At 41.1% G+C, this 25733-nt stretch overlaps 1 protein-coding gene and 1 long non-coding RNA gene across 2 annotated transcripts in view; one reads left to right on the top strand and one right to left on the bottom strand.

The window, feature by feature from the left end:
- st3gal3a (ST3 beta-galactoside alpha-2,3-sialyltransferase 3a) overlaps nt 1-25733 on the top strand; it is a 71771-nt gene that overhangs the window by 12845 nt on the left and 33193 nt on the right. Inside the window, exons 3-4 of the mRNA XM_053430955.1 lie at nt 4410-4452; nt 4800-4892. Coding sequence (XP_053286930.1) covers nt 4410-4452; nt 4800-4892 — 136 coding nt within the window. The remainder of the gene's footprint in view (nt 1-4409; nt 4453-4799; nt 4893-25733) is intronic.
- Nucleotides 16927-19100, bottom strand: LOC128448353 (uncharacterized). The gene is made up of 3 exons (XR_008339730.1): nt 18854-19100; nt 18061-18114; nt 16927-17803 (listed from the first exon to the last, which is right to left on the bottom strand). It is a non-coding gene; the product is annotated as an uncharacterized LOC128448353 (long non-coding RNA).

Genomic DNA, 25733 nt, shown 5'->3' on the forward strand with positions numbered 1-25733 from the left:
GTGGTCTGGCAGCCCCATGCAGTCCATTAGAACTGCACATTCTGGCTGACTGACTACACCAGATAGATGTCTTCCCTCATCCTGGTCACCTCTGTAACCGCCATTGGCTTCTTCTCTTTAGTAGATCTTGGCTTGCTAAACCTATCAAAGTCGGGTTCCTCCATTGTGGGCTTCTTTCAGTACCTCTACAGTCCTGAGCCTTGCAATGGCTTGCTCTACAGTCGTCTTCCTCTTCAGACAGTCCAATGCATGTCAAGAAATAACTACTTGAATGGCCAGCAAAGTCCCAGAGGAATACCTCCACTGGGCGGCTTTAAGATTTCTAGTCGTTGGTTCGCTTCTCAAAGGCTACCTTTGTGTCTTCATCCCTGTGCACTGTGAGCTTAACACAACTTTCTTATGGGAAGCAAATTATGATATCAGGCTGTGGTGGAAATCTCAGATCGGAAAATACCTCTATTGTCCGTTCCACTTTTACTGATTTGAATTTACTCTATAACTCTATAAAGGTCTATTGAGAAAACTCATTTGATTATTCTTCTCTTAGTCAACGACCTATTTTTCTTTGGTCTGCTGGCAGCAACACAGGTCTCCAGAAAACCTATTTGATAAGCAAAGATTACCTTTTAACCTACCAATATCTGCATATGCTTTCCCTCAGGATCAATACAGTATATATTTATCTCTGTAGGAGACAGTTGGATTTGATGTTTGTGCACAGTTTGCTAAGGTTGAAGTCTGTACTAAAATTTCCTAAAAAGGTTGATGAAGTTGAAATCCAAGAATAGCACTTTTTCTGCTAACCTTTGTCCAAGCCTTATTAGAAAATGTGTTTGTTTAATTTTAGCAGAAAGAAAAGCAAATGTGCTGGAAAATTCAGCAGTGAATTATTTTTTCTTACTTTTTGACAGCTTGTACTGTCTTTATAGATTGAATGGCTTTTATATTCCAACAGTTGTGCCAATGGTGGTTATGGCTATTCTTTAAGATGCTTTGAAAGGCCCAATTAAAGGGGGGAAATCAGTTCTCAATATCTGAGATTTTGTTTCCATACCATGGTAACATGGACCACTATCGATAACGCCTATCCTTTGATGATCACAAGAGGGTGGGGTCTAGAGCCAATCCCAGCTGACATTGGGCGAAAGGTGGTGTACACCCTCGCATTTGCCCCAGAATTAATTCAATATCCGGTGTGCACATGCAAAAAGCTCACGTGACACAGATTCTGTGTGTGAGTGACAGCTAAAGAGTGAAATTATCAATAAATCAATCAATCAAATTTGATTTGTATAGCCCATATTCACAAATTACAATTTGTCTCATAAGGCTTTAACAGGGTGTGACATCCTCTGTCCTTAACCCTCAGCCAGAGTAAGGAAAAACTACTAAAAACCCTTTTAACAGGGTAAAAATACGTAGAAACCTCAGAGAGAGCCACATGTGAGGGATCCCTCTCCCAGGACGGACGGAAGTGCAATAGATGCCACGTGCAGGAAAACATCATCAAGATTAAAGTCTTCAAGATTAAAGATTAAAGTCTCTAGCAGCATTTGATGAGGGTAAACATCCCGAAGGACAACCCCAACATGACATGCCAAGCAGTCCCGCTGCGATCACAGTCCATGGTCAGCAACCAGCAGGACCACGATCCACCATCCAGACCAGAACGCCACTCCAGTCCTCAGTCACCGTCCACTGCCACCCACCACGAGCCGCCGGCGCGGTCCTGGTCCAATGCCCGTACCCGATGCCAACGCGACACAGGGTCCACCACCACCAGCACGATCAGCCCACACAACACAGAATCCGCCACACTGGGGGCACCACCACGACCCCCGGTGCGCGATCAACAAACCGCAATCCATTGTGCGGCTACAGAGGCCCTGGATCTGCGGGTGATAAAGCAAAGGGATTCTGGGGAAGGGGGATAGGGATGGAGAAAAGGAAGGAGAAGCTGGAAAAAGAAGCTCCGTGTGTCATGTGTCATAAAATAGAACAAGTAAAGTTCTGCCGCACTAATTAGCTCTAACTATAAGCTTTATCAAAAAGGAAGGTTTTTAGCCTACTCTTAAACGAACAGATGGTGTCTGCCTCCCGAACTGAAAGTGGTAGTTTATTCCACAGCAGAGGAGCTTGATGGCTAAAAGCCTTGGCTCCTACTCTACTTTTAGAGACTTTAGGGACGACAAGTAGGCCTAAATTCTGGGAGCGAAGTGCTCTAGTGGGTTTATAAGGTACTAACAGCTCTTTAAGGTAAAAAGGCGCTATATTATTAAGGGCCTTGAAGGTGAGGAGGAGAATTTTAAATTCTATTCTAGATTTAACTGGAAGCCAGTGTAGCGATGCTAATACTGGAGAAATGTGCTCTCTTTTCTTTGTTCTCGTCAGGACACGTGCTGCGGCATTTTGGACAAGCTGTAGAGTCTTTAACGACTTACTGCTGGAGCCAGATAATAATGAATTACAATAGTCCAGTCTCGATGTAACAAAGGCATGGACTAGTTTTTCTGCATCTTTTTGGGAAAGGACATGTCTGATTTTTTAGATATTACGCAAGTGGAAAAAGGCGGTTCTAGAAATTTGTTTTAAGTGACTATTAAAGGATAAATCAGGATCGAAGATCACTCCCAAGTTCCTGACTGTTTTGTTGGAAGCAAGGGCAATGTCGTCTAGCGCAGCTATATCATTAGATAATGTATCTCTAAGGTGTTTGGGGCCAAGTATTATAACCTCTGTTTTTTCTGAGTTTAATAAGAGAAAATTACGGGTCATCCAGGTTTTTATGTCCTTGAGACGTGTTCGAAGTTTAGTTAATTGATTACTTTGTTCAGGTTTTATTGACAAATATAACTGGGTGTCATCCGCATAGCAGTGAACATTTACCGAGTGTGTCCTGATAATGTTTCCTAGTGGAAGCATATAATGAGAATAAAATTGGGCTGAGCACAGAGCCCTGTGGAACACCATGGTTAACTTTGGTGCGCACAGATCACTCATCATTAATTTGCACGAATTGGGATAGATCAGAAAAATACGATTTAAACCAGTTAAGGGCGGTTCCATTAATGTTAATTAACTGTTTGAGTCTTTGTAATAAAATTTGATGGTCAATTGTGTCGAATGCTGCACTGGGATCTAACAGAACGAGGACCGACACAAGTCCCTGATCTGAGGCTATTAAAAGGTCATTAGTGACTTTTGCCAAGGCTGTCTCTGTACTGTGATTGGCTCTAAACCCCGACTGAAAGTCTTCATATATATTATTTTCCTGGAGAAACTCACACAGCTGATTGGCTACAACTTTTTCTAAGATTATGACAGATTGATTGTATTAAGTAACAAACTATCAATTAGGGGCAGAATTTCTGTAAGTAATTTTGTAGGAATGGGATCTAAGATACAGGTTGTTGGTTTAGAACCTGAGATTATTTTGGTAAGCTGATCACAGGTAATCATAGAGAAGCTGTCTAAGTAATGGGAAGGATTCTCAGCCGTTTCTGAGATCTCTGTTGTATGTAAGTATGGTCCCACACGAGAGAAAGAACTGCATTGCCTGCCACGACTGCAGCTGAAACTATGAGGTATGGCTGTCTGTGTGGACGATAAAAACGTAATTGACAACAGCTTGAGTATGTCCTAGCTCGTGGTCGAGTAAATAGCGCTGCACACACCAGGTTAGTAATCTCTTATGTTATAATGACAAGTTCCCTCGAACTTCTGATCATTGTGCCACTTGTTCTGCACAGTGTCACTCATTAAGCTGCTTGGGGGATCCTTCCCGCCTGGGTCTTCCTCAATGACTTCCTTTGGCTTGGTTCTTTTCAGGTCATTCATGCTACTGTAAAACCAAATGAAAAGCATCAGAGAGTAAATGCATATCATTTTGCATGTTGTAGGGAGGGTAAAAATACAAATTTTAAGGGATTAATTAATCGTCATAGTCTCGATAAAAATATATAATCTGCAGCATGCTACTATTATGAAACCTGTAGCACCTTTCAATGTGCCCTCTTGAGACTGGCAACCAATAAGAATTACAAATGACATTAACGACAAACACTGACACCTTTTACCCTGAGATGACTGTTTTGTCAGACTTTCACATTCACCCTACTTGTCAAACATTGCAAATTTTAGAGCATACTGCCGAACAACATACAGCCTCCTTCCCAATCCTGACACTGTCACAATTTACCACATTATATAAAGGTCAAACTTCCTTTCTTTACTGGCTCTTAACAGTCATATAGAATATTTCAATATGAACATAATAACGTTTGGAGACTGGACTAAGTTGCGAGATGTGCCAATACAGAAATGTTTTACATTTATTGTAATCAAATTACTTAAATGTTGTAAAAATGACCTTTTATTGATTTAATATTTACCTACTTTTATCATTTTAGTGTATGACAAGCAAGGGTTCCTCGTCAAGCTGGATGGTAGTCTGTGAGTATACGTGTTTTTACATATTTCACCTTCCAGTCAAGGTACTATACTACAGGGATACTATCAGTCATATGTAAGTGTTTTTCATTAGTTACCTGTCATTTTGCCCTGCTGCGGCTCTCGCTGTATTTCAAAGAAACAAATTGATCGATGGGTCATAGTCAGACTGACCATCAACAGTACTGTTAGATTTCTCACTGTGTTGGTCCTCAGCAGCCAGGAAAAACTCAGGAATACACCCGCCCTCTGTAAAGCTGTGACTCTAGCTGTATAATGTGATTGTAATAAAATCTATAGTTTGTGTAAAAATTGTATCATTATCTGACTTAATTCCTTCATGTCTGCAGGCCTTTGGAGCTAATCTATAAGTACAGCAATCTCAGTGAGGGAGCCTGTAAGCCTGGATTTGCAGCTGCAAAGATGACTGCCATATATCCAAGGTAAGAATATACACTTTATTGGACATGACTGATAGGAACTTCTGTTTTATGTCTAAGGTGCTACAACGGTCAGATACTGTGTGATCAGTGGTTTTCTTTTATAAACCCAGTACAACCATTGGTCCATCCCAAAAATACATGTGCTCTTCAGATTTCACCATTTGATAAATGTGTTACCAGGTCATATAATGCGTTATATTCTGCAGGTTAGGTTTATGACTCTTAATTGACTGTAGGTGCGAATGTGAATAGTTGAAGTCTCCGTATGTTAGCCCCTTCAATACGCTGGTGTTCGCCCATCCCAGCCTCCTTCTGAGTTGACTTCAATTTTATGGCATTTTACACTAGTCAGTGCTGATGATGTTTTAACTGCTTATCTGAATAGATTTTAACCATTGTAAACACTTCTCTGGAGTCTGGCATTTTCCTAATATCACTAAAATCTTCAGTTGTTAAAACTCTTTTAAAGAAGCACAGTCTAGACCAGTGGTTCTTAGCCTTATTGGAGGTACTGAACCCTTCAAGCTTCATCAGTGCATTCATCGAATCGTTCGTGATTGGAAAAATAAAATAGGATTTCTTCAAAACATAGGTATATATTTTATTAGTGCACAAAATGAACCATGCATCAGTTGCACACAAAATCACTGTGTTCAAAGAACAAAACCAACAAAACATGAATTTCACACAAAAATATATCTCAATGAATATTTACTGCAAATCATTGTGTCTTTTACTGTTGCCTTTCAGATACAAGTTCAGAAATGCGCGTCTGTTCCTTTTCTTCATTTTTATGTCTACCATCCTTGAAAAGGATTGCTCGCAAAGATACGTTGTAACAAACGTTGTGAGTATCTGAAGGGCTTTCTTAGCAATAAGAGGGTATGGTACGATTTGGTGACACTAAAACGTGGAGAGCGTTGTTGTTCTGAAGAGTTGCTGTTGAAGCTGGCTCTGCTGAAGTTCAATGATTTCGTCGGGGTATTCATCGTTGACATCTGCTTTCGCAACACTAAACGTGAACGTCTGTCTCACCCATGCTGGTTATGCCTCTGTGGTTGGAAAGTATCCGTCTAGAGACTTTGCGAGCTCATCTAAGTGCATGACAATTGCTTGCTTCAGCTCCTCAGGTACAGAAAGGTCTCAAATTCCAGACACGTCTTCGATCTTACTTACAGTCGTCCAGCAGGGGAAAGTTAAAAAAATTATCATTCTCTGTACATCGTTTCCATAAAGGTAGCTTTTTTCTAAACGCCTACAGGTTTTCTTCCCCTTCGATGATGTTGACTCCACCGCCTTGCATCTGTCGATTGAGATGATTGAGAGCATCGAAAATAACGGCCATGTAAGCCAAAATGAGAATGAACTCAGATTTTCCGAAGCAATCTGTGTGACAATGTTTGTACTCTCGCAAAAACAGGGTTAATTCCACACGCATGGCAAAAATAAGATTCAGCACCTTTCCCCGGGATAACCACTGAATGTTAGAATGGTACAGAAGTACCTCGAATTCAGAGCCCATTTCCTTACACAGCTCTTTGAAGATGCGGTGCTTCATAGCACTATTTCGCACGTAGTTCACGCGATCAACAACAATTTTTAATACTTCTGCTAATTTTGAGGCAAGGTTTTTGTTGCCAACGCATGCCTGTGCAGAAAACAGTGCGTAACAATGATGAATGGTGCATCGGATTTCACCAGCGCTCTAAAACCAGAGTGTCGTCCCAGCATGGCTGGAGCTCCATCCGAACAAACTGCAGAAACCATATCCCATGAAAGATTGTTGTCTCCGAAGAAGTCATCCACGAGTTTCTTCACATCGACTGCCTTGGTTGTTGTTGTAATAGGCTTACAAGATAAAAAATCTTCCTTTATCACGTCTTCTTACATATAGCGCACGAATACAACAAGCTGGCTTAGATTGGAAATGTAAGTGGTCTCATCGAGTTGTAGGCTGAATTTTGCTGGGCTTGATATCAGATCTGCAACTACTTGAGCCAAGATGTCATCGCTCATGTTGTCTATTCTGCTGCTGATAGTCATCTGAAAGAGGAATTTGGGATAACTTATCTTCAGCAGCTTTTCCCAGCATGATATTCGCCATCTTCAACGCAGCTGGTTTTACAAGTGTTTCCCCTGCTTTTTGATCAGGTACGCAACTTTGTACGATGCTGTGAGGATTGGTTTGTGGATGGGTACAAAGCCGAGAACAGGCAGAACAGGCAGAGTAGCCTACTTAGCGCACCAAGTCCAGAATATATGCCCTGTATGAATAAAGATACACATACAATTATATAGTCTATACACACATATCTAATGCATGTATTTAAATAATGTGCATCTTTATCAGAAGATCACCGCATCTCAACCCGCTCCCTGGCTGGTTAGAGTCCCCCCTCGGCTAGCTTCCCATCTAACACCCTCCGCCTCGAGCTGAGGAGGGTGCTGAAGTCATAACACTGGCTTCCAGTTAATCTTTGAATTGATTTAAAAATTGTAATGCCTGTTTTAGAGGCCCTTCATGGTATGGCACCTCAATATCTTACTGACATGCTTGTTAGCGATGAACCACCTCTGCCACTTTGATCTTCTGGAGCAGGCCGACTGGTTATTCCCCAACAGAAACTGGTGAAAGTGCCTTTAGCTTTTACGCTTCAAGCCGCTGGAAGATCCTACCATATTATGTCAGGTGTGCTTCAACCCTACCATCTACACCAGGGCTCTTCAATTAGTTTGAAACTGAGGCAAAGTCAGGGGCCGGAGGATATGAGTAATAATGCTAACAAATAAAGAAATTACAACAACATACTGAAGGAGTCAATATATTCTATTTTGTAAGAGCTTAACAGCATATGCCTAAGAGGCCGCATAGGCCCAAAGATTCAAAAATCCTACCAGGTGAGCAATAACCAAGCCATATTAACAGACAATTGGAAAATGCAATTAACTAACAAAAACATGACCTTCATTTTAGCTGTACCAACACAACTTTACTGGACATTATTTTCAATATTAAAGATTAAACTGATTTGAGTGACAGGCAGGTTTTGGAACTCACAGCGGGTCCACCCTGTTGTTTTTTCATGTTGGTATCCCGCCGCCCAGAGCGATGCAACGCTGTTGCGGCGCACTGACAGCAATTCGCCCTGGTCGACAGTCACAACACCGTCCAGTGCGGGGCGTGGTGGTGGTGCCTCCTTCTCCGCCCTTCGAACCCCCACCCTGTGCCTCGCCGGTCTGCTCCGATGTCGGACCTGCCGGTGAGGCGCCTCAGCGGAGGCGGGGGGATGGCCGAACCCCCATCATTAAAACATAAGATAAATAATAGTAGCTTTATTGTCAATTTCTTAACATGTTCAAGACATACAAGGAATCGATACGACGTTTCCCACTCTCCCACAGTGAAACATATAAAGACCACAGGCACAACAGATAACACAAGACATTTCCTAATACTAAGTAAACACAGATTTTTTTAGTACAGCAGCATAAGGTTCTCTAAAGTGTAAACGTATTGATAATAGTGCAAAAAGTACAAGAGACAGTTTGTTGCAGAAGTAAACATACAGATGTTTTAGTACAGCAGCATAAGGTTCTCTAAAGTGTAAACATCGTGATTAAAGTGATAAAAGTGTAAAAAGTACAAGAGACAGTTTGTTGCAGAGTCCTGAGTGTTTTCTTTTTGGGGGGGGGGGGGGGTATTTCAGCTTCCTGTCAGACTGGAGGATATGGCTGGGGGGAGTGAGGGGAGATAATTTAGCTTCCTGACAGCTTGGTGTATGAAACTATTTCTGAGTTTGGTGGTGCGGCAACAGAGGTTCCTATACCTTCTTCCAGAGGGTAGGAGGCTGAACAGACCGTGTGGGGAGGGGTCTGTTGCAGGTCTGTGATGCAGGTTAGTAGTCTGTTATGGTCTGGATGCCCTGCCACAGGCTGCGCGTGTCTCTGCTGTCCTTGAAGTGACTGATTTTTTTTTTGAAGTAGTCCTGTTTTGCTCTTCTGATGCCACGGGACAGGCTGGCTCTCGCTGTTCTCGGGCCAATTATATCCCCGGCTCTGAAGGCTTTGTCTCTGGCCCTCAGCAGCCGATGGACAGCTCCTGTCAGTCATGGCTTCTTTTTAGCCCGAGTGGTGATGGTCTTTGTGTGGGTCACATCATCTGTGCATTTGCGGATGTAAGAGAAAACAGTGTCTGTAAGCTCCTCATTGTCTATGTGGTTGTTGTATGGAGCTGCTTGCTTGAACATATCCCAGTCTGTTGTCGCAAGACAGTCCTGAAGAGCACACCTTGATCCATCCGGCCACACTGTAATCTCTTTCCGGACCGGTCTTTCCACCTTCACTCTGGGCATATACGCTGGCATTAGCATAACAGTGATGTGGTCGGAGAGTCCGATGTGGGGGAGGGGGGAGGCCTTGTATGCTCCTTTGTGTGCGGTATAAACCAGGTCCAAGGTGTTTTTCTCCCTTGTTGGGAAATTGACATGCTGATGAAGTTTTGGTAAGACAGTTTTAAGATCAGCATGATTCAAATCTCCAGCGACGATAGTAAATCCATCTGGGTGTGCTGTCTGTTGTTCGCTGATAGTCTGATAAAGTTCACAAAGTTCCGCATCCCTGTCACTGCAGCTGGAGGTTGGCGGGATATATACCGCGATTATTAAAACCGCAGTGAATTCCCTCGGCAGATAGAAAGGATGGCACTTTATGATCATAAACTCCACCAGTGGGGAATAGTGTTTGCATACTACCACAGCGTCCTTGCACCACGCATCACGTGTGTAAACCCAAACTCCTCCGCCGCGTTGTTTACCTCCGTTGACGAGAGCTCTGTCCGCTCGATAGCAGGTTAGTTGCTCAAGATGTACAGCGGAGTCGGGATGTTGTCATTTAGCCATGTTTCAGTGAAAACAAGCACACAGCAGTTACTCACTGTCCGATTCGCTGACCTCAGCAGTCGTATATGATCCATTTTATTGTCCAAGGATCGTACGTTAGCCATAATGATGGATGGTATGGCTGGGCGAGTTGAGCTAGCCGCTAGACTAGCTCGGATACCTCCGCGGTTGCCCCTCTTCTTTTTCCTCGCACACCGTTTCCGACATCTCTTTATCGGGGCTGTAGTCGCAGTTGGGTCCGGTGTAATCACGGGCTGGCAGAGTAATCAGAAATCCTTGATGGTTGTCTCTGTTGTACTATCCAACCCGTTGTTAATCTTGCTCTTGCAGAAGTCTAACAGAGCCTGTTGACTGTACTTGTAATCCGACGCAGACAGACGAGGCGAACACGGAAAACTTCCGGACAAACACTTATTAAATAAACAAAACACTGCTTTGTCGGGAGCGTGAGTGGCCGCTGCGTCTACACGCGCCGCCATCTTTATTATTATTATAAGAGTGATAAAGGGCTGAAATAATTTAAAATATTGCTTTTTAAATAATGATTTAAATATTTTCCTGGCACAAAAGGGTGAATGAATAACAACAAAAAATAAATAAACAAATATCGGTATCGGCTATCGGCTAGAGTGTTGCTCTAAACATCGGTATCTGTATCGGCCAAGAATTGCCATATCGGTGCATCCCTATCACAAACAGAATGAGGCTACCAGAGCGTTACATTACATTACATTTCATTTCATTTAGCAGACGCTTTTATCCAAAGCGACTTATAATAAGTGCATTCAACCCCTAGGGTACAGACCCAGAACAAGTATCAAGAAAGTACAATTTCTTCAAAATAAACTACAAAGTGCTATAAGTAAGTGTAAGTTAAGTGCGACTAAATTGTTAGTTTAAACATTTTTTTTTAAAATTATTATTATTATTATTTAATTTTTTTATTCAAGCACACTCCGGGGGCCAATCCGAAGCAGCTCGAGGGCTGGATTCGGCCCGCGGGCCGACTATTGAAGAGCCCTGATCTACACTATTTAAATCTAAGATTTCAATTTTATTTCCTTTTTAGTTTCAAGCCATCCTAATATTATTTTATGTCTTTATTTTATCTTTCAATACAACTTCTTTTATTTGTTGTGTTCCTTTCATTTTTCTTTCCTTTGCTTATCGTTTTAATCCTTGCTTGCTTTCAAGGGTGTATCCTGCCTCTTGACAATGGCAGATGGGATTGGCTCCAGCTCTCCCCATGACCCTAAAAGAATAAGCGGCACTACTGCTGTCCAATGACTATTTGCATTCATTCATTCAGTAAAGAGGTACAGTTACAGTGGGCAAGCAGTGTGCTGTAAATATCTTTGTTACTCTTAAAGGCGGAGTATATGATTCTGGGGAATTACTTGATATCTGAACACCCCTCCTTTCACTGCTCCTTCAAAAGAGCTCCCCCCGACCACCCCCACATTCATGCACGCACATTGCCACGGTACACTACTGTTGTGCAATAGTACGTAAAAAGTGTTACCATAGAATGGTGTGCCTTTAGGCACTCAATAAATTTGGTTATCAAAATAAAATGTAAAACATTAATATTTAAAATATTAATATTAAATCATAACTTTAATTGGTTAAAGTTCTCGCGGGGCACCACCCTTCATAGAAGGGAAAAGATAGCCAATTTATTGATTAAGATCAGTCTCATTTAGATCTAGTTCAATTAGAAATCTCAATATTTTACCATTAAAGATTATATAATGAACAATGAAGGTTTATGGAGTTCTTAACAGTGTAACAGTTGGCAAGATTCACTTATGCAATATTAATGACAGAACATTTGTGAAAGAAGAACATTTATTATGAACATAATAAAGTATAAAAACACAAATTACTAGACAATCAAACTAACTAACAAGGAGGTGTGTGAGTGTGTGTGTGTGAATGTAAATTAGCATGCTTTAAAAATGGTCCCTAAGATAAGAGCCCCCCCCCTTCTTCTGAGGTTGCTTTATGGGGGTAGGTTTAATTAGGTGGAGACTATGCGTGTGTCTGTGGAGATGTTAATCAGATAATGCAAGAGTCAGAGAGACCTACAAAGGAGGCCTATGAAGGGCCTAACTAACAATTACTTTCAAATAACTTGTTGCCACAATATCACAACACATATCAAACTTATAAACACACACCGATCAAATAAACAGTCTTGCTTAGCGTAGTATAATTATTAAGCCCAGATTATGTTACCAGTCCGAGGGAAAGGGGAAAAGAAGTTGCAGTCCAGTTGTAGTTCTGTGACGTCTCCTGGGTTGGTGGTCGTAGAGTTCTGCATTCGCGATTCTGTCGAGCTGTGTGCTCAGATGCTGGTTGAAGTTTTCCTGCAGGACATCGCGTCGCTACGAGGAGTTTTGTAGAGCTTGAAGGGCGAGGAGATTTCCTTGAGAGGGGTGAGCTGGGAGCTGCACCTCTGACCTCCGGTTGTGGGTTGGATAGAGAAGGAAGCTGGATCAGCCAGGCCCCCCCCCCCCCCCCCTTGGCGATGTAGGAGAGAGAGGCTGTAGCAGCCTTCCGTCCTTGGAGGGATGAGAGAAGAGAGGCTTTAGCAGCCTTCCCGCCCTCGGGAGGATTGGAGAAAGAAAAAAAGATTTTAGGCAGACCTCTCCTTATATTGGCCCCGGTGACCTCACAGGTCTTGGACCAGAGTGACCAATAGGAGTGACCCCCCAGGTTCTTGACACCTTTGTGTGATATTGCCCAAATCCCAGGACATGCAGCATCCTGTTACATCCTCTGGGAGACTGAGTTCCTTGACTGTCTTAAGACAAAGGGAACATGTGGCACTCTGGGAGACTGAGTTCACTCCAGAACATGCGGCTTGCCTGTTTCCAGTTTGACTGAAGGGAGGCCTGTGGTTTGCACAAAAACCATGTCCCAACACTACTGATCTCAAAAGTTGGAATTAGCCACCTCAAAAACAGCATTATCTGTAGATTAAATACACCCACACTAACTATAAATCCCCCGCAAATAAACTACAGTCTAAACACAAGAAGATAACAAGAAAAATTGAATATCAAAAATTCTTTCACAATTTCTTGACAGTGGCAGAATCATTACAAAATGTACTGTAATAGAAGACGAAGCACAGTGTTTCTTATGCCATTATGTTGCTTTCACACCAAAGGTGACGCAATTTTTCCCTACGATCATATTCAAAGTCAATGCAAAGATGCAAATTTCATGTGGCTAGCTTAAAAAGATGCGAACGACACAAATGATTCGGCGCAATAAATGTGATAGAGCTGATCTATCTCGTCATTTGTGTCCATTAAATAATTTGTCTATCGCTTGAGTTGAATTATTTGAACAAGCACATGATCAGTGTATGTTAATGGTCATGTGGTATAGGATTTAATTAGTAAGGACAGATTAGAGAGATTATTTCAGATACGGAGTTAAAACACTAGTCTGAACAGAAAACATTTAAGTCTTAAATGAAAAAGTATTAGGGTGGGATGTGGGATGTGTTGAACTCTACAGCTTCAGGATCCTTATTGGTTAGCAGCACTGCTGGCTTGTATAATAAGTAGTTTCTCCCCTATGTTATAAGGCCAGTCCTGTGTATGTGGTGCCCTGGAGGACCAACGTATTACCTCCTGTGTTCCCAAAAATGAGTCAAGTATTCTTAGTATAGTATTAGTATTTTACAGAAAACTCCCTGAGCACTGAGTGCTCCCAAGGCCCAATTTCCGCCTCTGCATTATTAAAGACAACACTGTAAAGGCCCTACACCTGCTTATGTTTTAGCACTATCTTTGAATCAAGTCTGAAGATACATGCATCTGAATGGGCCTATGTGTTGTGCAGAGTCTATTTTTTGTCCTCTGCTGCTCTGTTATTGTCCCTGTGCGTGAGAATATTAGCTGAATTTTTCTCAGTAGAAAGGGGTGGTAAAATACTTCGGGCATTCTTGACCCATTTATTCCACCATTTTTCTCAGCCAGGAACACAGCTGAGATAACCGGCCAGAAGCTTTAACAGGGTCCTTCATAAACTTCCTCTGTTTCCAAACAGATATCCATGCTCTTTATGTCCATGAAACTACAATAATAATAATAATAATAACTAGGGCTACGTTGTAGCACTAACGGGCCCGAGCACAGGCAATTTCTCGTCAGTTGCGGTCGGTGAAGAGAGAACGTTCGATGACCAAGCGCTCAGCTCTGCGTTGCCTGCGTTTGCAGCTGGTATGTAGCTTCCGGATTAGCGTTGCTAAGCTAGCACGCCTGATTCAATGGCACCCTGCGAATCACTGCGAACACATCTAAATAAAATACTAAACGTGACTTACCACAGAAACGGGAGCGCAGACGTCGTTAACGTGTCCGTCAGGAGAAGGAGCAGAACATCAAACTGTGTTATTTACCGGCTATGTGAGTGCAAGCCATTTTACGGTCTCATGAGGCGTTCACTTGTAGCTCGTTAAAGCCGAACTCACAACACACAGCACAGCTTACACTGTGACGTCACGTGAATTTCAAACATCTATATCGCTTAAACGAGGGAGTTAGAAAAAATTTCCCCCCCTCAGAGTTGTCATGAAGGAAGAACTTAGCGATTGTGACTAAAACCAAAGTTTGAACAATGCTGTGAACAGGTTTAATTCTGCTCGAAAGTTGGGCATTTTAACATGGGAAAAGTGACAGCGATTTCGTGTGTCATGGCGAGCTGATGAACTTTGATGCCACGCCATTAATAATCGGCATGATGAAAATTCACAGTAATCTTATGCCTACATTATCAATATCTTGAGACCCATTTGACACAGTTTGACATGGTTTAGCAAAGTGAATGAGGAGAAATACAACGAAGTGTAAGACACCAAAAACAAGACATTTCCTGCTGCCCCTAGGGGGCGCTGTAATTTTAAGACACGATTTCTGTGTAGATGTCTTCAGGTCACGACTTTTGTCTTACATGTCTAGTTTGGAGTCGATTGGACCAAATATGTCTGAGATACAGAAGCTCGTGTTTTGATGGCGTTTCATCAAAAGTTTTTTTTTGATAACTTTAGATCTTCATCTTGTTGCGATGACACTTGTCAAAAATTTTTGTTGATCTAATGAAAGCTGTACGACAAGTATATCAAAGTAAAAAACATGGAATATGCCTAAAATAGTCACTAAATCAAAAATGGCAGGCTTCCTGTTGCGTTTTTCATAATGCTCCTTGAGGCTTTTTTGTGCATCTGGTCATGATACACAGCTGTCTTCATTTTCATGAGGATCAGTGAATGCTAAATGAGGGACTCTCCGTAAATGAGGGGAAGCTCCGTTGGTGGCGCTGTTGAGCCATTTTGCCACGCCCATTTCCAAATACCCCAGAATATGTCAATTTTCACGACTTTCTAACTTACTGCAAACTTTTAAAACTTTTTGAGCATGTTAAAGCCCTCAAAAAGCCAATTCATTTAAGCATAGCAAAATAATAATAAGAACTAGGGCTTCGTTGTAGCACTAACGGGCCCGAGCACAGAAGATTTCAAGTCTGTTGCGGTCGGGGAAGAGAGCGTGATCGATGACCAAGCGCATGTCTCTGCCTTGCGTGCGTTTTAAGCTCTGCAGCAAGGAAAAACGCCTCACTTCCCGTAGCCAGCAGGTGGCGCTATGATTTTAAGTCATGGTGTCTTTGTAGATGTCATCAGGTCGCGACTCTTGTCTTACATGTCTAGTTTGGACTCGATTGGACCAAATATGTCCAAGATACAGAAGCTCATGTTTTGATGGCGTGTGATCAGACTTTGACGCCACGCCACGGTCACACCGTCTGACTAGAAATGTATCTTTTAATAACTTTTTATCTCCATCTTGTTGTGATGACACTCATCTCAAATTTAAGTTGATCTGATGAAAGCCCTACCACAAGTACATCAAAGTAAAAGTGTGGAATATGGGCAAAATGGCCTCCAAATTCAAAATGGCGGGCTTCCTGTGTGGTGTAGCATATCTGTTCAAGAGACTTATTTCTTTGTCATGAAAAGACACATGTCCCTATGTATTTTTTTAGATGTAGACCAATCGTAGTGCCGGGGCTGCCCTTTAGGGTGCGCTAGTCAGTTATTTTGCCACGCCCATTCCTTAAATCCATCTGAATATCTGTGGGGGGGGGGGGGGGGGGGGGGGTGGCTGTTGATACACACATGTAGTTTGAGGGAGATGGACCCATAAACACGGAAGTTAAAGCGTTTTCGTGTGTCATGGCGAGCTGATTTGACGCCCCGGCACAGTCAGACGGTGTGACGAAAAGTTGATTTTTTTGATAACTTTAGATCTTCATTTTGTTGTGATGAGTCGTCTAAATTTTAAGTTGATCTGATGAAAGCTCTACGACAAGTGCATTAAAGTAAAAAATTATGGAGTATGACCAAAATGGCCACTAAATCGAAAATGGCGGGCTTCCTGTTAATTTTTTCATTATGGTCCTTGAGGCTTTTTTGTGCATCTGGTCATGATACACAACTGTCTAGATTTTCGTGAGGATCGATGAATGCTAAATGAGGGGCTTCTCCGTAGGTGGCGCTGTTGAGCCATTTTGCCACGCCCGTTTTCAAATACTCCAGAATACGTAAATTTAAACCACTTTCTAATTTACTGCAAACTTTTACAACTTTTTGAGCACATTAAAGCCCTCAAAAAGTCAATTAGTTTAACTTTAACTTTTTGAGCATGTTTAAAAATTCTCAGAATAATCCTTTCAATTTCAATAGGGCCTCTCACCAGAGGTGCTCGGGCCCTAACTAGGGCTACGTTGTAGCACTAACGGGCCCGAGCACAGGCAATTTCAAGTCTGTTGCGGTCGGTGAAGAGAGAACGTTCGATGACCAAGCGCTCGTCTCTGCGTTGCCTGTGTTCGTGCACTGCGGCAAGGATTATCGCTTCTCTTCCTGTAGGCAGCAGGTGGCTCTATGAACTAAAGGTAAGTAACCTTGAAACTATAGAACAAAACCTATTGCTTTATCTATCATCATATGCTTACATGCCTCAAGACTTTTTTAACATGTAATTGTTATAAAAGTTACCTTTTATTTAACACGTCTAATGAACAGATTGAAGCAAGCTACCTGCAGAGTTGTGTGTTTGGTTGTGACTTTGTTTTATTTTAATAAGTTAATATCAATACGCTACACGTGTAAGTTGCATGTGATAGTAACTATGTTTCACCATTATTCTGTTACAGGCTGGTATATCCACCATTAATATTCCCACCTCGTTTATTTAGCCTGTCATGGAGTTTTACAGTGAATTAGACAGTTTAGATATGATTATAATCTCCACAAATCAGTGTTGTAAACAGTTGTCAAATTAATTATATCATTATGTTTTCACACTTAGGGAAGTGGAGAGACTTGATATTGACTGTTATCGATAGCTCTGTGGGAGATTAGCACCTTGAATATTACAGATGAGGTAGAAAGACATTTTATCTATTTGTACAATGTTGTATTTCTTTCAGTACTTTTATCCAAAGCGACTTAAAATATGTGCATTTAACCATGAGGATACAAACCCTGACCACAGTACATCGGTTCTATCTGAAATCTGTGGTGCTTCATACACAACATAAAACATTCTTTAACAGTGCGTTTCTTCTCTTCATAGATGAGGAACTGCAGCACCTGATGTCTTCAGCAGCAACATGGTGGAGATCTGCAGCTTCATGCTGGTCAACACGAGGACGACTGCATCATCATCATAAGCTACACAACACTTTGAAATTCCTCCTTTAAATAAAGATGGCCTGCAACTGTTTTGTGGTGGCAGTCATTGCTAAGTGTCATGGATAAGAATTAATTTCTATCTTCATTATGGTTGGTTAAAAAAATAAACACTTATTAGAACAATGTGTATCTTTTGCTTTCTGATTTGATACACTTTAGATAAGAACCCAGTGTTCAATATGTCTGCTTTGCCAAAAGAGACAGAACATGGTCATCACAGCTGTGTCCTTCAGGCTCGTCTGTCCCTAATAAAATGATAGGAAACATAAAATATATCATTATTGTACAGGAAGTGTTGCTTTTGAACAATTGTGTATTCTCATTTTCTGTGGATATTCAACTATGTATTTGAATATGCTTTTGGATTAAAACGTGCACTAGCATGACAATGAATGTACAGTATGGAGTTATTTCACATTAAAAGTATTGCATTATAATTGAATACATTATGTATTATGTGCAATACTTTGATTGTTTGTAAGTAATGAAAACAGGTCTGTACCTGGAGTCAGTGTTCAGTCTGGTTGGATTCAAGTTGTGTCTCAGGTTGGACATCCTAGAGGAACATTGAACACAAATACACAGATATGTAAAGTCATACATGTGCCAGGTTAACTGCTTAACAGACTTTTACATGGTAAAAAAAAAATATGACTTCAAAGTTAATCAGATCATAATCATTTCAGCTTAGGAAATAGGTACTGGACATTAGCCGCAAATTATCTATGACACTGTCTGTTCTTGTAAAGTTACAAGGCTATAATTTCTTTATATTTAACAAAATAATTCAGTGAAGTCTGCCTGAGAGTAACGATGTAAACACTTAAGGTAATAGACACGGTTAGTTTTCACTGTAACACGTGACAGGACATCAACACCATTACTCTGAATAAAGAGCCTTAAGAGACGTAGTGCTCCTTTGAACAGCTGCTCTTACAATGTTTAGCAAGTGCTAAATCCCCAATAGTATAATAGTAATGAAAATCACCCTTCACATAATTGAACATATATTTTCTATGTGAACCCCTTTAACACAGTTCAATTCAGGAGCAAAATATAACTTATACAGTATTTATTCGAGCTAGAATTAGTAAACAGATCAAACAAATAGCAGTACAACACATCACACATGTGCACTGCCCCACCGTGTGCATGCAGTCCCAATGTCACTACGGAATTGTTCTTAGAGTGTGTGCCGCGCACTTTACTCTGCACAGTCAGTTCACAGTGTCTCTTTTGCTTATCATCACAGTCAGTCAGTCAGTCAGTCAGTCAGAAGTGTCCGTTTCACTTACGTAGCAGTTGAGAGATGCTTCGTAGGATCCATAGCTCCTAGCAGGAGCTTGCTCACAGCCAGTGCTGCCGTGGAGAACGTCAGCGGCAGAGCTCACACATGAGGAGACACGAGGAGAGAGGGAAAAAGAGCGTGGAGACCGTCCCACACTCTAACCTGCTGAGCGAACAACGTCCACCGTGACTCCGACGCCGTCCTCTCATCCAGACTCGCCAGCCTTCCTCCGTTTCCTCGCGACCTACAGCTCCGCAGCCTGTCCTTTTTTAACTTTTTTCACGGTCTCATGATGCGTTCACTGGCAGCTGTGTTAAATTGAGTTTTGTTTGTCATGGCGAGCTGATGAACTCTGCTGCCAAGCCAGTAATAATCCACATGATGAAAAGTCACAGCAATCTTATGCCATTATCAATATCTTGAGACCAATTTGACACAGTTTGACATGGTTTCGCAAAGTGACTGGGGAGAAATACATCAAAGAGTAAGACGTAACAAAACAAGACATTTCCTGCTGCCCCCAGGGGGCGCTGTCCTTTTAAGTCACGATTTCTAGGTAGATGTCTTCAGGTCGCGACTCTTGTCCTATATGTGTAGTTTGGAGTCGATGGGACCAAATATGTCTGAGATACAGAAGCTCCTGTTTTGATGGCGTTTAGTCACATTTTGATGCCTCTCCACGGTCACACGGTGTGCCGAAAAATTGATCTTTAAATAACTTTAGATCTCCATCTTGTTGTGATGACACTTGTCTAAATTTTAAGTTGATCTGATGAAAGCTCTCCAAGAAGTACATCAAAGTAAAAAAGTGGAATATGGGCAAAATGGCCACTACGTCCAAAATGGCGAGCTTCCTGTTGCGTTTTTCATAGTGCTCCAAGAGCTCTTTTCTATGATTAGTCACGATACACCTGTGTCCAGATTTTGGTGAAAATTGTTAATGTGGAAACCTAGGTACTGATTCCAGGTGGCGCTGTTGAGCCATTTTGCCACGCCCATTTCAATATACCCCAGAATACGTAAATTTTCACACATTTCTAATTTACTGCAAAGTTTAGAAACTTTTTGAGCATGTTAAAGCGCTCAAAAAGACAGTTACTTAAGGTCGTAATATAAAGAATAAGAATAATTCCTTCAATTTCAATAGGGCCTCTCACCAGAGGTGCTTGGGCCCTAATAATCCTTCTTTCAATAGGGCCTCTCACCGTTGGTGCTCGGGCCCTAAATACAGAAATGTATAAATAAATGTCTTAAATATATTTCCACATTTCTTCATTTCCACATTTCTGTGTCCGTATGCTAATGAAAAGGCGTGCCTAACCGCAGTCTCATGGAGGATTGGTCACATGAATGTAATGATCCAGCCCTTCTACTTCTGCCTTCAATGATGACTCGTGTCCAGAAGCTGTTTGCAGTGTTGATTCAGTTCACACTTAAAATGAAGTTCAAGTTCAGAGGGTTAGTTAAGGTTATTTTTTATTGGGATGATTTAGGTGTGATTAGTTCTTACTGTGAGCGTCACGTTTCGTGTTCTACTGAGCACAAGGAGAGAGCAGAGAGGAGGAGGAAACATAAACTCCTGCTCGGTACAAACCACCTGCAGCTTCTGCTCTGCCCATGAAGCAGCTGATCTATGAGCAGATGTGACCTGAGAAACTCTGTGTTTTCACTGTTTCCACTTTTCTACAGAGTCACTGAGCGGCTGCTTCTGACCAGCTCAAGTCTCAGTTACTGCTTGTGTCTCTGAGCGAGTGTGTTGCAGTGTGAGGGGCGGAGTACTTCGTTGAAAATAACGTGCCTATTGAAAAGCTGGTGTCTATTACAACAGACGGCGCACCAGCTATGACAGGACGCCACTCAGGATTTATTGCACTGTGCAAGGCCGACCCGGACTTTCCTAAAATTGTGAACTATCACTGCATCATTCACCAGCAGGCTATATTGGCCAAAGTCATGAGATTTGATCATGTGATGACACCTGTCATTAAGATCATCAACTCCATTCGCGCAAAGGCCAAGCAGCACAGAAGCTTCAAACTGCTCCTCCAGGAACTGTCTGCTGAACACAGTGATCTCCTTCTCCACACTGAGGTGAGGTGGCTGAGCCGAGGAAAAATACTGCATCGCTTCTGCTCATTGCTGAACGAAATCAAGGCTTTCATGGAGTCAAGAGAGGAGGACACTACACTTTTTTCTGATGCTGAGTGGCTGCTTGATCTTGCGTTCCTGACAGACATGACAGAGAAACTCAATCAGCTCAACACCCAGTTACAAGGTAAAGACAGAACAATTTCTGACATGATCAGTGCTGTTAAGGCTTTTAAAGCAAAACTGTCATTCTACCTCCAGCAACTGAAAAACAAAAGACTGCAACACTTCCCAACAGTAGTTAAGATGTTAGATAGCCATGCAGGGGCTGACTTTGTTTTGGATGTCAATAAATATTGTGACCTCATGTCAAAGCTAGGCCAGGAGTTTGAGGATAGGTTCAATGATTTTGATAAGCTGGAGCCATGTGTGGCATTCATTGCCAACCCATTCATGGAGGTAGACATCACAGAGATTTCAGAAAAGATGGCTGAACTGTTCACTGTCAATCCTGTGGAGATGGAGATGGATGTTCAGCTTAAGTCTCAGCAACACTCACAACATTTCTGGAGCCTTGTAGACCCAGAAAACTACAACAACATTCACCAAGCAGCACTTAAAATTTCTGCTTTATTTGGTTCGACATACCTTTGTGAAGCTGCTTTTTCTGACATGAATGTCATCAAATCTAAATTCAGAACAAGACTGACAGATGAACATTTAAATGACTGTATTAGAGTGAACCTGAGTGCATACACTCCAGCATACACCTCTTTGGTGGACTCCATGCAGTGCCAGTCATCTCACTAAGTTTTAAAAAGAGTGAGTGTACTAATGTTTTCTTGGACCTTTGATGTTGAGTTATTGAGTTATTGTTATTGAGTCGAGTTATTTTTGATAAGCATTGTGTATTGCAATTTCACACGTGTACAAACAGAAGGACTCCATGCAGTGCCAGTCATCTCACTAAGTTTTAAAAAGAGTGAGTGTACTAATGTTTTCTTGGACCTTTGATGTTGAGTTATTAAGTTATTGTATTAGAGTTGAGTTATTTTTGATAAGCATTGTGTATTGCAATTTCACACGTGTACAAACAGAAGCTTAAGTCAGTTGATTAATAAATATGTGCGATGTGATGCAAGTAGCTCTTGGCCACTTAATTTTTTTCTAAGTAGCTCTCAGTTGAAAAAAGGTTGGAGACCCCTGGTTTACTAATACTAGCTCTAATAAATACTGTATAAGTTATATTTTGCTCCTGAATTGAACTGTGTTAAAGGGGTTCACATAGAAAATATATGTTCAATTATGTGAAGGGTGATTTTCATTACTATTATACTATTGGGGTAATGGTGTTGATGTCCTGTCACGTGTTACAGTGAAAACTAACCGTGTCTATTACCTTAAGTGTTTACATCGTTACTCTCAGGCAGACTTCACTGAATTATTTTGTTAAATATAAAGAAATTATAGCCTTGTAACTTTACAAGAACAGACAGTGTCATAGATAATTTGCGGCTAATGTCCAGTACCTATTTCCTAAGCTGATCTGATTAACTTTGAAGTAATATTTTATTTTTACCATGTAAAAGTCTGTTAAGCAGTTAACCTGGCACATGTATGACTTTACATATCTGTGTATTTGTGTTTAAAGTTCCTCTAGGATGTCCAACCTGAGACACAACTGGAATCCAACCAGACTGAACACTGACTCCAGCTACAGACCTGTTTTCATTACTTACAAACAATCAAAGTATTGCACATAATACATAATGTATTCAATTATAATGCAGTACTTTTAATGTGAAATAACTCCATACTGTACATTCATTTTCATGCTAGTGCACGTTTTAATCCAAAAGCATTTTCAAATACATAGTTGAATATCCACAGAAAATGAGAATACACAATTGTTCAAAAGTAACACTTCCTGTACAATAATGATATATTTTATGTTTCCTATCATTTTATTAGGGACAGACGAGCCTGAAGGACACAGCTGTGATGACCATGTTCTGTCTCTTTTGGCAAAGCAGACATATTGAACACTGGGTTCTTATCTAAAGTGTATCAAATCAGAAAGCAAAAGATACACATTGTTCTAATAAGTGTTTATTTTTTTAACCAACCATAATGAAGATAGACAATAACTCTTATACATGACACTTTGCAATGACTGCCACCACTAAACTGGGAGGCTTTTAGAAGTGTTGTGTAGATGACGATGCAGTCGTCCACGTGTTGACCAGCATGACGCTGCAGATGTCCACCATGTTGCTGCTGAGGACATCAGGTGCTGCAGTTCTTCATCTATGAAGACAATCACACAACTTGAATCCAACCAGACTGAACACTGACTCCAGGTACAGACCTGTTTTCATTATTTGCAAACAATCAAAGTATTGCACATAATACATAATGTATTAAATTATAATGCGAAATAACTCCATACTGTACATTCATTGTCATGGTAGTGCACGTTTTAATCCAAAAGCATATTCAAATACATAGTTGAATATCCACCGAAAATAAGAATACACACTTTGTTCATATGTAACTCTTTCTCTATAATTATGACATACTTTCATGTTTCCTATCATTTTATTAGGGACGGAAGAGCCTGAAGGACACAGCTATGATGACCATGTTCTGTCTCTTATGACAAAGCAGAAATATAAAACACTGGGTTCTTATCTAAAGTGTATCAAATCAGATCTCCACCATGTTGCTGCTGAGGACATCAGGTGCTGCAGTTCTTCATCTACGAAGATGAAAAAACTCACTGTTAAAGAATGTTTTGTGTTGTGTATGAAGCACAACAGATTTCAGATAGAACCGTTGTACTGTGGTCTTGGTTTGTATCCTCATGGTTAAATGTACATATTTTAAGTCCCTTCTGATAAAAGTACTGAAAGAAATACAACATTGTATAAATAGATAAAATGTCTTTCTACCTCATCAGTAATATTCAAGGTGATAATCTCCCACAGAGCTATTGATAGAAGTCCACATCAAGTCTCTCGACTTCTCTCAGTGTGAAAACATAATTATATCATTAATTTGAGAACTGTTTACAACACTGATGCTTGGAGATTAAAATCATATCTAAACTGTCTAATTCACTGTAAAACTCCATGACATTCGCAGGCCATCTGTAGTTAAAAGACGAACCTGGATTGATCTGTCCAAAAATCCAAGTGTCTCCCTACCCTGTCTAGTGCCCCTGAGCAAGGCACCTCACTCCCCCAACATCTGCTCCCCGATCGCCGTACATGGTCGCTGACTGCTCTGTGTGTCCTGCACCAGATGGGTAAAAAGCAGAGATTAAATTTCCCTACCTGCATGAGTGTGCCTTTGCATGTCTGTGCATGTGTTTGGGACGCATAAATGGATTTTAATCTTGGTCAGTTGTCTTCCAGTTGACCAGCATGAAGCTGCAGATCTCCCCATGTTGAGGACATCAGGAGCTGCATTAATGAGGAGCAGAAGTGCACTGTTATGAATGTTTTGTGTTGTGTATGAAGCACCACATATTTCAGATAGAACCGATGTACTGGGGTCTGGGTTTGTATCAAATGCACATACTTTAAATCGCTTTTGATAAAACGTGAGAAAGAAATACAACATTGTACACATAGATAAAATGTCTTTCTACCTCATAACTTGCTTCAATGTGTTCATTAGACGTGTTAAATAAACGGTTATAACAATTTTATATTAAAAAAGCCTTGAGGCATGTAAGTATATGGTGATAGTTAAAGCAATAGGTTTGGTTGTATGGTTTCAAGGTTACTTACCTCTAGTTCATAGAGCCACCTGCTGGCTACAGGAAGTGAAGCGAAAGTCCTTGCCGCAGTGCGCAAACGCAGGCAACGCAGAGACGAGCGCTTGGTCATCGAACGTTCTCTCTTCACCGACCGCAACAGACTTGAAATTGCCTGTGCTCGGGCCCGTTAGTGCTACAACGTAGCCCTAGTTATTATTATTATTCAGGCAATGAATTGACTTTTTGAGGGCTTTAACATGCTCAAATTCTTACCTAAATTGGCAGAAAGTTAGAAAGTCGTGGAAATTTACGTTTTCTGGAGGAATTTTCAATGGGCGTCGCAAAATGTCTCCATGGTGCCCCCCGAGACCCCCGGAACGTGTTCACATTGACCGATCTTCACAAAAATCGATACACAGATGTATCATGACCAGACAAACAAAAAAGTATATAGGTGCAATTGGAAAAATGCAACAGGAAGCCTGCTATTTTGCATTTAGTGGCCATTTTGGCCATATTCCACATTTTTACTTAGATATACTTGTACCAGGGCTTTCATCAGATCAACTTCAAATTGAGATGAGTGTCATTACAACAAGATGGAGATAAAAAGTTGTTAAAAGTGGCGTCAAAGTTTGGATCATGAATCCTTTGATGCTGAGCCGTAAACAAACAACTCCACTCCTGTTAAAAGATCAAAGGAATCTTTATGTCTTGTTATTTATTTATTTATACTTAAGTAATGTATGGTCCTCCGTAGGTTTGGCAAGGAGTTAAGGCAATGTTTTTTTTCTATTTTCTATTTGGCTTTTGGAAAATTCTATATTGTATTATATTTTCTTTTACAAATACTCTTTTTCTATCGCCTCTTTATGTTTACTTTTCAACAATTGTATATTTTCTTTAAAATTTATGTCAGAGTGCAAATTGAACTTTGTCATATGGGATGCAAGGATGGATGAGGAAATCTGGGGACACTCAATGACACCACTCAAAATTAGGGATGCACCGAATAGAGAATTTGTGGCCGAAGCCG

Source organism: Pleuronectes platessa, chromosome 9 (assembly GCF_947347685.1).
Source record: "Pleuronectes platessa chromosome 9, fPlePla1.1, whole genome shotgun sequence".
Classification (NCBI taxonomy): domain Eukaryota; kingdom Metazoa; phylum Chordata; class Actinopteri; order Pleuronectiformes; family Pleuronectidae; genus Pleuronectes; species Pleuronectes platessa.